The sequence below is a fragment of the Doryrhamphus excisus genome, chromosome 9 (assembly GCF_030265055.1).
Source record: "Doryrhamphus excisus isolate RoL2022-K1 chromosome 9, RoL_Dexc_1.0, whole genome shotgun sequence".
NCBI lineage: Eukaryota > Metazoa > Chordata > Actinopteri > Syngnathiformes > Syngnathidae > Doryrhamphus > Doryrhamphus excisus.
In genome coordinates this window covers 6,154,902-6,167,291 of record NC_080474.1, presented here as the reverse complement: position 1 = coordinate 6,167,291, position 12,390 = coordinate 6,154,902, and the positions used below count along the sequence as shown (strand labels likewise).

General features: G+C 40.8%; 1 protein-coding gene across 1 annotated transcript; it reads left to right on the top strand.

Moving 5' to 3' along the window:
• The first annotated feature begins 1,097 nt into the window (after positions 1-1,097).
• On the top strand, positions 1,098-11,523 carry LOC131136092 (indian hedgehog B protein-like). Its single transcript, XM_058082599.1, has 4 exons — positions 1,098-1,900; positions 3,461-3,618; positions 3,738-3,841; positions 9,561-11,523. The coding sequence occupies exons 1-4, from the start codon at positions 1,592-1,594 to the stop codon at positions 10,223-10,225; spliced, it is 1,236 nt and encodes a 411-aa protein (XP_057938582.1). The 5' UTR covers positions 1,098-1,591; the 3' UTR covers positions 10,226-11,523.
• The last annotated feature ends 867 nt before the right edge of the window (positions 11,524-12,390 follow it).

Here is a 12,390-nt window from a genome sequence, read left to right as displayed (position 1 = left end):
TGTTTGACACGCTTGACAAAAGTAGCACAAGCTGCGCCCAGGTAAGAAGTTGTAGTTATGCTTAAAATGATCAAAATACGGCAATATACTGTACGTAGTACATATTATCATGAATGTACCTGTTAGTGCATGGTCACCGTGTATATTCATTCATTCATTCATTCATTTTCTACCGCTTTTTCCTCACAAGGGTCGCCTATCCCAGCTGTCTTCGGGCGAGAGGCGTCGTACGCCCTGGACTGGTGGCCAGCCAATCACAGGGCACATATAGACAAACAACCATTCACACTCACATTCATACCTATGGACAATTTGGAGTCGCCAATTAACCTAGCATGTTTTTGGAATGGGGGAGGAAACCGGAGTACCCGGAGAAAACCCACGGGGTGAACATGCAAACTCCACACAGAGATGGCCGAGGGTGGAATTGAACCCTGATCTCCTAGCTGTGAGGTCTGTGCGCTAACCACTAGGACACTGTGCCGCCACCATGTATATAAAACACGTATAAAATGTTTTTTTAGAGGGCATTATAGTCAATATACTGTCGGTGTATCCAATGATGTGCATTGTTAGCTCCCTCACATTTACTGTTTTTAGAATGCAGAGAAAGGGGAAAGACAGGTATGCTCATTCATTCATTCATTCATTTTCTACCGCTTTTTCCTCGCGAGGGTCGCAGGGGTGTTGGAGCCTATCCCAGCTGTCTTCGGGCGAGAGGCGGGGTACACCCTGGACTGGTCGCCAGCCAATCACAGGGGCACATATAGACAAACAACCATTCACACTCACATTCATACCTATGGACAATTTGGAGTGGACAACAATTAGAATTGTTACTTCCTGTATCGGTTAAACGCCCCAATATGTTTGCCAAAACAAGTCCAGGTCCTTAATGACATTCAATGTAAATTATAGTTGGAAGCGATGTGGCAGCACTAATGTTCCATGCGTGACCTTTTCCTGTCAGTGCATTGTAATGTGTGTGCGTGTTAGTGCGTGTGCGTGGAGGACTCTCCCGTGCGTAGTGTGCCCATGAGGGGCGGGGGTGGGTGGCAAAGCGGGGACAGGAGAGGGAGAAGAGGGCAGGACTGGCAGGGTGCGGTCTGAAATGGCAACAGCTCGTCGTGGATCACTCAAGTGGAGTCCATTCAAGTGGAAAGCTGCAGACTGCTGCTGGCCGTCCGTCGTCTTACATGGGAAGGAAAAAAATCACTCACAATCCACGCGTGATGTTGTGACACTTGGAGCAAAAGAAAGAAAATCAGAAAAGAGCAGAAGATTCAAAACGTGGACTTGAGCAAATGTTACCGAGCGCTCTCTCTCTCTCTCTTTTTCACCCACCTCATCGACTTTGAACCTGTTTGTTTAAATCCACGGACTTTACAGCCTGCACACCCACGGCTGTTTCTCGTAAAGCGGAGAACTTGTTCATTTGGGAGTGCCAAGAACTGTGTCCGATGGAGTGAAGAGATTTTCGGACAAAGTGCCCGTGACTGTCCCCCTACTCCACCATGGACTGGACAGGTGAACCGGAGACGTACTGAAGGCACCTCTCTCCCTCGGGAGAGTCCTCCCTCCTCCCGGGGCGATGCGGATCCCCTTCCTATTTCTCACCGCCTCTCTGTGCGCCATGGTCCTCCTCCTCCTCGCACCTGCCTCGGAGGGCTGCGGACCGGGGAGAGGGTACGGCAAGAGACGGCTTCCGAAGAAGCTCATCCCGCTTGCCTATAAGCAATTCAGCCCTAATGTAGCCGAGAAGACTTTGGGGGCCAGCGGGCGTCCGGAGGGCAAAATTACGCGCAACTCTGAGCGCTTCAAGGAACTGACACCCAACTACAACACGGACATCATCTTCAAAGATGAAGAAGACACAGGTGCCGACAGGCTCATGACGCAGGTGAGGGGAGGATGAGGAGCTGCAGCTGAGCATGTTTTTGCACACATGTTGCTGAGTCCACGCAGCGTGTGATTTAAGTCCTGTATGGTTAACCCTGTCCATGAATCACTTCAAAAGGAGCAAACCTCACAGTTGTAGCAAACTGTGTACTCCATGTTTGCTGTCAGTTAAATATTTAAACCCAAATGATTGATTTCATTGATTCATTGCTTCACCTCTGGATCTTGGACACATGCAAAGCTGCTGGGATTTCTAAAACGCACAATATAATGCTTGTTTATGACACATTATCGCTTGTTATGGTAATGGTTATGGTTTTATTTCATTTGAACATGCATCATATTACAATTGAATGCATCACATAATCAGTTCACAGTTCCACATGTCCAAAAAAGAGTAGGAAGAAGCAAAGCTTATTAAATCCTACCCCTCTATCTGGTACTTTTACAATCAGTAACTGTTACATTTGTCCACTTCCTGCTTTCCATAATACAGTTTAAGGGTTTTTTTTTTGTTAGGTTAGAAAATCTTTGAAATGAGATTATTGTTGGATTATAGTTACTACAGTATGCATGAACAAGCAATATTGAGTTTTTATCTTCTAAAATATGCAGTGACAAGGCAGATAGATATATACTGTCCATCTCAGCTTCATAGTTTTATATATATATATATATATATATATATATATATATATATATATATATATATATATATATATAGACACATGAACTCATCTCTGCTTGCATGAAACATTATATAGTACTTTTGTCTAATGTCGATATTTGCTTTATTGATCCAATACTGATATGCAAATTCACTTCATGCATTTCATATCATAACATAAATAATTAAATTAATAATGTAATTCATTGATTTTAAACCGGAAGTATACTGATTTAAAATATAGCCAAGCTAATATACAACAGAAAAAAAACAGACAACAAAATCATATCAAATATGTGAAAATGGTACAGCCATCAATCATATTAAATGATTAATTATAATTCACAAGTCACACATCGATCTGTTTACGATTGGTCATGACTGATATTTTGATTTGGGTATAGATTGTAGAGTATCAATATTTTGGTATGGATGTGCCTTTAAAGGTGCTACCCAAACTCAACTTATCTCGAGGTATAGTCTGGGCCGTCTCAAGTATTCCACAAAAAAAATGAAAAAAAAGTTTCAAGTTCCCAGAATGCCTTGCAAAACTTGCTTATAAAAAGTTGATAAAGTTGTTAACATAGTAGTAGCCCCATGTGTTTACTTACCTGTTACATGTTGTGCTGTAAGTGCCCCCCCCCCCCCCCCCCACGCCTCTGTTCATTTCACTGTGCCAAGCTCATGTGAGTTTAGTGTTAAATTAAAAAGCCTCTTCCTTTCAGCAAACTCTGACCATCTCTTGTGGTCATTTTTTTGGCTTGGTTGGGAAATGGACGGAAACTGACTTTTTATTTTCGACTGGGCATCCCTTTTTGCCATGTCTCACTACTAAGAACAGCCTGTCCTAAACTGTGTTTCTTTCTTCCTCTTTGTGTGCCTTCTGACTCTCAGCGATGTAAAGACAAGTTAAACTCCCTGGCCATCTCGGTGATGAACATGTGGCCCGGTGTGAAACTGAGAGTGACCGAAGGGTGGGATGAGGACGGCCATCACTCGGAGGACTCGCTGCACTATGAGGGGCGTGCAGTTGATATCACAACCTCAGACAGGTGGGATGAAATAACAAACATGAGACTTGAATTTCAGCTAATTGCTCCTGACAGTATCCATTAATCTGTATTTACAGATAATTAAATTTAGTGTACTGAAATACTATTCACATTCACAGAGACAGAAACAAGTACGCCATGTTGGCTCGGCTTGCTGTAGAAGCTGGATTTGACTGGGTCTACTATGAGTCCAAAGCCCATATTCATTGTAGCGTCAAGTCAGGTAAGCAATAATTAGTGTATGAGCCTGTATGAGCCTGGTCATCAAGCTAGTGCGAGAAGCTAGCATGCTGCAGATTGCTGGTCTGCGAAGTCCATGTTCTACTGCCAGTAATGACTTACCATTATATATTAACTTATGTTCACAGTTTGGAGGCTGAAATGACTGTTGTAACTAGGTAACTAGTGCTGGTGCGTTCAAGGACCACCAAAACAAGTGTGAAATCTCGACTCTTGGCAAGAAACATTATCAGTAAATTATAAAGGCATAAACATGTAAAAATTATGTCTCTTACCACTCTTTGGTTTCCAAAAACATATTAACTAATAAATCATGCTGTTTTGTGGTTGAACACAGCTTCGCATTCGTAAAAATATGTATATTTAAGCACATTTTTAATATTTTTGTGTCTAAATTAAGCATTTTCAAACATAACAATGGCTATAAGAAATAAAATAACAAAAAATAAGCGATTGAGAAGATGCGTTTAAAGAGGATGTGATGATATGTAGTAATCTACACTGGTCACAAGGTGTCAGTAATGTTACTGTAAACAGACATGATTGCCGGCTGACTGGCAGGTTTGAATTACAGCAAGATAAAACTCATTTCCTGTTCGGTCCCAACTCAGGTCCCCTTGCACAAGAACCCATTTACAGCAACACACACATAAGCACAAGTCTCTGTTTTCAAATATCTGAATTTTTATTTACTACACAAAATAAGATGAAAAAATAAATAAAAAAATAAAAATAAAGAAACTAAATCAATCAATCAGTAATAAATAAATAAAATAATCATAAAACAGTAAATAAGAAAAACTTAAGAAACCACATATAGTTGACAGGTAGAGAATTTATTTTTTCAGATTCAAATTAACAGTATTAACAGTTATTTAACCTTTAACATGAACATTAATGAAACGTAACCGTTTTACCCAATTAGCAAGTTAGCATCATTACATCGTTACAGCGTCGTAACTTGCAAAATCTTGCTTTAAGCTGTCATTTCTGGGTACATGATACCATACGACAGGGGTCTCAAACACGCGGCCCGCGGGCCAAATGTGGCCCGCAGGACACTAGTTTGAGGCCCCCGCCTTGATATGAAAGTTTAATGTTAGTGCGGCCCGCGCAAGTTTGATATGGATGCTGTATGGTATCATGTACCCAGAAAAATTATTACGTTTGATTAATGTTCATGTTAAAGGTTAAATAACTGTTAATAGTTAACCTCCCTATCCGTGTGGAAGTGGTAAGTTTTTGGCTATTTAAGTTTAAAGGAAATAACTTGGAGGCTACCGTTTAGGTCGCTAGCACTCTTGTTTGTGAGTTAGCATGTGTCTCAAGACACATCTCATGTGCACCGGTCCTTGACCGGTCCTTGACTGGACCCGTGCCCACTGGGATCAGTTTTTGTCATGTTCAAATATCAAGACGCTCAAGCTTTATCATTCATTTATTCATTCATTTTTTACCGCTTTTTCCTCACGAGGGTCGCAGGGGTGCTGGAGCCTATCCCAGCTGTCTTTGGGTGAGAGGCGGGGTACACCCTGGACTGGTCGCCAGCCAATCACAGGGCACATATAGACAAACAACCATTCACACTCACATTCATACCTATGGACAATTTGGAGTCGCTAATTAACCTAGCATGTTTTTGGAATGTGGGAGGAAACCGGAGTACCCGGAGAAAACATGGAGAGAACATGCAAACTCCACACAGAGATGGCCAAGGGAGGAATTGAACCCTGGTCTCCTAGCTGTGAGGTCTGCATGCTAAACACTAGACCGCCGTGCCGCCTCAAAGCTTTATCAGTGAAGCAGAATCATTCCCGGTCGAAGTGGGCTTAACTGCATGGAGTTTGTATGTTCTTGCAGCTTCTCTTCCCTGGTCCAAAAACAGGCATGTTAGGGTAATTAGAGACTCTAAATTACCCATCGCTGTGAGTTCTTGTTGTCATTATTCATCCTGTGATTTCCTTTATCCCTTTATGAAACATAAATCATCCACAATATCCCAAAATCCCCCAAAACTAACAATAGTAGAATACATTCCTCCAGCAAGTGTTTTAAAGACCCAAGTCTGGTACCACCAGTTATTTGATGCCAGACTACATTCTGGAGCTCCATCGAGGTTAGTAGGCTGTGAGATGATTAACTCTCTCTTTGTTTTTGCTGTGGCTTTTCCTTCAGTAAGTTTCTCTCAGATCTCTTATCTTAGGCTTATCACCTCCTGCTTGCAGACCTCCTTTCCTGCAGGCCTCATACCTACAGACATACACACCTTTGGCAAATATTTGGCTGCCTTAAGACACACACACACATATATAATGCGCATTATGAATCATGGGTTCGAGTCATTCTTTCGAGCTGATTAGATTTCATTCACTGGTATAAAAAAAAAAGATTCATTTCTATTTTACTTCTGTGCTTCAGCTTTGCTCACCTTTCACTTGCTTTTTTTTTTTTTTTTTTTTCCAAACATACTTTCCTGTCTTTCCCACCTCAGGCTGTGCTCAGATACAATCAACTGGTTATCCATTACCTCTTGGTGACTACCTCCTCTTGCCACCTCTGCTCACTGTGTCTTAAAGAACCACCTTACTCAGAAGTACCGTCACGAGGAAATAAACACCCTTTTTACCGTCCGTGACAGCGTTTTATAAGTGACTAGGGGACAAATATGAAAATTCAAATCATCGGTATTTAATATGGTCAAGTGTTCTGCAGCTTTAAAAGCGGAACTTTTTTTAAATTTTTTAAATTGCAAACATTAGATGTGTATTTACAACTGTGTTAATCATATAAGGTGGATATTTACAAACATAAATAAAAAGGTGAAAAAGTACATAGTCATAGGACGGTCAACAGGAGGAAGGGAGGGTTGTGGAGTATCACAAGATTTGAGGTGGAATGTATACCAACAGGAGACAGGTCGAATGTGTGAAAGAAAAAAGAAGAGAGGGGAAAAAAAGTAATGATGTATATTGAATTAATCCATTAGAGAAATTGAAAAATTTGAAAAAAAAATGTATACAGCATCAATTATAACTGTGGGCGGCACGGTGGACGAGTGGTTAGCACGCAGACAGCTAGGAGACCAAGGTTCAATTCCACCCTCGGCCATCTCTGCGTGGGTTTTCTCCGGGTACTCCGGTTTCCTCCCACATTCCAAAAACATGCTAGGTTAATTGGCCACTCCAAATTGTCCATAGGTATGAATGTGAGTGTGAATGGTTGTTTGTCTATATGTGCCCTGTGATTGGCTGGCCACTAGTACCAGGGTGTACCCGCCTCTTGCCTGAAGACAGCTGGGATAGGCTCCAGATTCCCCGCGACCCTCGTGAGGATAAGTGGTAGAAAATATATTAATATGTAATATGCTCATATTATGTGTACTAGTATGAGTGTAAAAGCCCAGTCCAGGGTGTACGACACCTCACGCCCGAAGACAGCTGGGATAGGCTCCAGCTTATCCAGCGACCCTTGTGAGGCTAAGCGATACAGAAAATGGATCTATGGATGAATTTAAAGGTGACTACAGGGGTGTTATTTCATTTCAAGAGGGCTCTAATAATGCTTAAAAACTATTTAGAAGGTCAGAAACTGTGTACCCCGCCTCTCGTCCGAAGACAGCTGGGATAGGCTCCAGCACCCCCACGACCTTTGTGAGGATAAGCGGTAGAAAATGAATGAATGAACATTCCTTTGTTCATGTTAGAGCTACAGCAATTAATCAACAATAATTTTGGTATTTGATTAATCGTTTCTGATGTGAATATTTTTAAATTTCCTTAGTCATCCATGAAAGCGGATCTTTGTGTTTTAGGCAAAACAGGATATTCACACGCATCAGCTTCGACTTTGGAAAACAGTGATTAACATTTTTGAGTGTTTTCTGAAATGTGGCGAACCTAACCACTAACGTTGTTTATGTGTTTGTTTTTGGTTGACTTTGATTTGGTCTGTCTAGGGCATAACTGATTACTCGGGATTAATGGAAACAACAAACTTAAGATGAATTGACTAAGAAAATAAACATTAGTTGCAGCTCAAAGCCTCGGAACAACACTCGGAACATCAGCAAAGCAAAAGCAGATCCTAGGAGACATCAGTTAGCAACATCAGTTAGTAACAACAACCACTAAAGTTAATTCAAGCAATCTTTTATTTTCCTAAAAAAAAGCAACGTCATTGTGGTGGATAAAAGTGTAGTATATCATAGTATCATAGTATATAATAGTATAATAATATATAATATTGTTAATTATTATATGTATATATATATATATATATATATACACACACACACACACTGTATATACACTGTTTATGTTATATGCTAGGGTTGCAACTAACGATTATTTTTTTTCGTCGATTAATCTGAAGCTTGTTATTTCAAGTAATGGCGTAATCGGTTAGATCAGGGGTGGGCGAACTACGGCCCGGGGGCCACGTGCGGCCCACCAAGAGTTTGAATCCAGCCCGCCAGTTGCTTTCTAAGTATTTAAACTTTTAACGTAAAAGCTGGCAAAATAACTTTCAAGTCGGATGTCTTATTCAGTAAAAAAACAAAAAAAACACAACAAAACTGTAAAATTCTAATACAGCTGACAAATTAGTATGACAATTTGACAAATAATTCAAGGTGAATTATAAGCAGAATATATATATTCATTCATTTTCTACCGCGGGGGTGCTGGAGCCTATCCCAGCTGTCTTTGGGCGAGAGGCGGGGTACACCCTGGACCGGTCGCCAGCCAATCACAGGGCACATATAGACAAACAACCATTCACACTCACATTCATACCTATGGACAATTTGGAGTGGCCAATTAACCTAGCATGTTTTTGGAATGTGGGAGGAAACCGGAGTACCCGGAGAAAACCCACGCATGCACGGGGAGAACATGCAAACTCCACACAGAGAGTTTGGCCGAGGGTGGAATTGAACCCTGGTCTCCTAGCTGTAACCACTCGACCGCCATGCCGCCAATTGTTGACATGTTGTAAGTCAAAAAACAATTAATTGAATACCAAAATAGTCATCGATTATTTGGATTAATCATTGATTAATCACCAAATCATTGATTAATTGGTGCAGTTCTATTATATATAATCATACCCATGTCATTTATCGGTCTGTTAATAAAATACAGTGAAAATGTGTATATTTCAAACATAGCTGCAAATAATGATTAATTCATTCATTCATTCATTAATTTTCTTCCGCTTATCCTCACGAGGGTCGCGGGGTATGCTGGAGCCTATCCCAGCTGTCTTCGGGCGTGAGGCGGGGTACACCCTGGACTGGTGGCCAGCCAATCACAGGGCACATATAGACAAACAACCATTCACACTCACATTCATACCTATGGACAATTTGGAGTGGCCAATTAACCTAGCATGTTTTTAGGTAATTATTCGCAATGTTGGAAATAAACCCGTTTGAATGGGTTTTAGTCAGCATAAGCTTTTTGTGTGAAGACCTTATCTTGCCCGTGTGCAGGAATGCTGACTGAAAAGACGTTTAGGACGTTATAAACAGTCTGCCTCTAATCCACTGAGATAATATTGGCCTTTAGTCGGTGTCAAAGTCTGACTTGATTTATGGAGCAATGGAGGCCAAGTTCTTGTCCTCTTCAGCTCTTATGAAACCCTGATCCTCTTTTTGAATCTTTTCAGCATTTGACCACATTTTGTCTTCATTTAAATTTCAGAACATTCCGTCGCAGCAAAAACAGGCGGTTGCTTCCCTGCCGATGCTCAAGTCATCCTCGAGGGCGGCGTCACCAAACATATGCGTGACCTTCAACTTGGTGAGCGGGTTTTGGCTTCCTCCGCAACTGATGGTCACGGGTCACTTCTCTACAGTCCAGTGTTATCATTCATGGACCTCCAGCCTAACACCTCAAAGATCTTCACCATCATTGGAACCAACACTGGACTAAATATCACACTCACGGCGGCACACCTTGTTTTCGTCACGGATTGTCCGGGCGGACTTCAAGAGGAAAGCGTGAGGACAACTTTTGCCAGTGAAGTCCAGCCGGGTCAGTGCGTACTAACCTCACAAGGAACTGAGACGACACTCGCTGTTGTGACTTCTGTAGAGGAGAAGCAGAGCATCGGGTTGTACGCCCCGCTCACCCAACACGGGTCCATAGTGGTGAACAATGTTCTAGCATCATGTTATGCAGCTGTGGACGATCACCATTTGGCCCATTGGGGTCTTGCTCCACTGCGTTTCTTCTACACGCTAATGGGACCTGCAGAACAACAAACTGATGGAGTGCACTGGTACCCGTGGCTTCTGAAACATGTCGGGGAAAGGCTACTGGACCCTAAACACTTCCACCCTTTAGGAATTGAGCACGGACTCTGACAGAACGACAGAAGAGTCAGATATGGCTTTATAATATATTTGTTTTCAACACAGCAGAGATTTTAAGCTTCTGACCTCATAAAAAATCCCGTAGACACTCCACAATATTGTAGAAAGTCTTTCTAGACGAGTGGAAGTCCTATTAGATTAATCGATACGGTGTAAGAACCCCACTGTTAGAGCACCTTAACATTCAAAATGATGACTTTTTATGACAACACAAGCGACAATCAGGCTCATCATGCATTTTACTCTTCATGGTGAGACAAATGGGCATATATTTTGGGAGTCAACGTTCAAACTCCACTGGGGAGAAAGTGAAGACAAAGTAATGGAAATGAAGGACAACGGTGGAAAGTCGTGTACATTTAATTTATGCCGTTCAGCAGTAACAGATTAAGCTTACCATGTTTACTGATTCTTTACATTCCGTTCGAGGCATTTTAGAATGACGGAAAATATATATTTATCTTATGATTTTAAATTATATGTTCATTGTGATTTTTGTCGAGATAAAATTATATATTAAAAAACAAATAGCAGGACACTGCAACATGATACCTTGAGTATGTCATCAGGGTTTTACAGCATGTACATACAATTGTATTTTATGTACTGGGACACAAAATAAAATGACTGATAATGTCCACTTAACAAAATTAAAAAGCGGCTGCCTGAATGCCTCAGGGATCCTATAATTCAGGTCTCGCTCTGCTTCCGGTTCGTGGAGCTCAAACTTAAAGCTGTTTTTTTTATTGGTTCCTCAGTCGAAGATCAGGGAATAATAAGAGATTCCACAGTATTTTTTACCATCTGCTTACATCAACGCTGTATGGTTCATGTATGTATTCTTTATATGAGGTATTTTATTTAAAACAAATATGTTTTTATTGTAATAACGTTTGAGTTCCCCATCGGCAATAGGCCTATCTAGCAAAATAGACTCTACTAAGGTTGTATTAAACTACTGTACACATCTAACAGGTATATAACATGTTCATTCATATGCTTCGCATGAGAATTTTCATTCAATCCATACACGAAAAAGCACATTAATATATATTTTTAATGAAGTTGGTGGTGATGCGAGTACAATTCATGAAGGCTATCACCATGCAAAAACTCCACGGCACTATATTATAAACCAATACGAAAGATTTGTCAAATATGTATATGAAGGTATTTTCTGAGAAATTATTTAAAGATTTATTTTTAGAATACGATGTAAATGTATTATTTTGTGGGGGGACAACATGATGTATTCATGTTATGTTTGTGTTTAATAATATAAAGTTGGTTTTATTACAAACAAAGTGTTTTCTTTTGTTGATGTCAGGGTGGTCTGCGAGGCGGTGGTTTTCAGTACCACGGACAGCTATTGTCATATTATTTTGTTCTCCCCCGCCCCCCCCCCCCTATAGTTTTGTCCTTTTAGGAACAGCACACCCTGCTGGTTGCAGCGGTAATTGCAGCAAGAACATCTTAAGCATGAAAAGACTATCAATCCCAAGGGTGTCCAAACTTTTTCTCCATGGAGGGCCAAATAGTGATGAATGATGTCTGTCATGATTTTTTTTTCATTCATATTTCAACGTTATGCTACTACAATGATGTTAACTACAAATAACATTAAATGCTAACTTTTTCTCATAATATTATGACTTTATTCTTGCAAAATTACTGATGATAGATTAGAATACAAAAAAAACAAACTGGCAGCACTTGCTGATATATGCTTGATGTAGCCAATTTCTGAAGCTACCAGCAGGGGGTACTGTGCACCAAGTTGTGATATATGATACTATATTGTGTGTGGAATACAAGGCCTTGAGCAATCTTCCAAGCTGTGTCCAGTGGGTTCTGTGTTGTCAATTTGGTGACTTTATTTGTAAATCTGGTGACATTCCAAACTCTTGGTGAGATATTTTCTCAAAAAATTACTACCGACGGCATTGGAGAGTTTTCTGGTATTTGGGGACTTAACAGTGAAAGCACACATTGATCTATGTAGTTTGTGTTCTGCTGAGAGGTCTGCCCTGCCCCAAAATAAGAACAAGCTATATGTGCACCATCAGCTTTCGCAGCACACTGAGAGCATAGTGGAGGTCCAAGCATCCATGAATCATGCATGCATGCACAAGGTACGATGCCACCAGGGTGGATCT

What these genes read in the sequence shown, in the direction of transcription:
- LOC131136092 (XM_058082599.1), top strand. Translation starts at nt 1,592, where the DNA reads ATGCGGATCCCCTTCCTATTTCTCACCGCCTCTCTGTGCGCCATGGTC. An exon ending in CCGACAGGCTCATGACGCAG is followed by an intron (nt 1,901 to 3,460) that starts GTGAGGGGAGGA and finishes TCTGACTCTCAG; the next exon opens with CGATGTAAAGACAAGTTAAA. An exon ending in GATATCACAACCTCAGACAG is followed by an intron (nt 3,619 to 3,737) that starts GTGGGATGAAAT and finishes TCACATTCACAG; the next exon opens with AGACAGAAACAAGTACGCCA.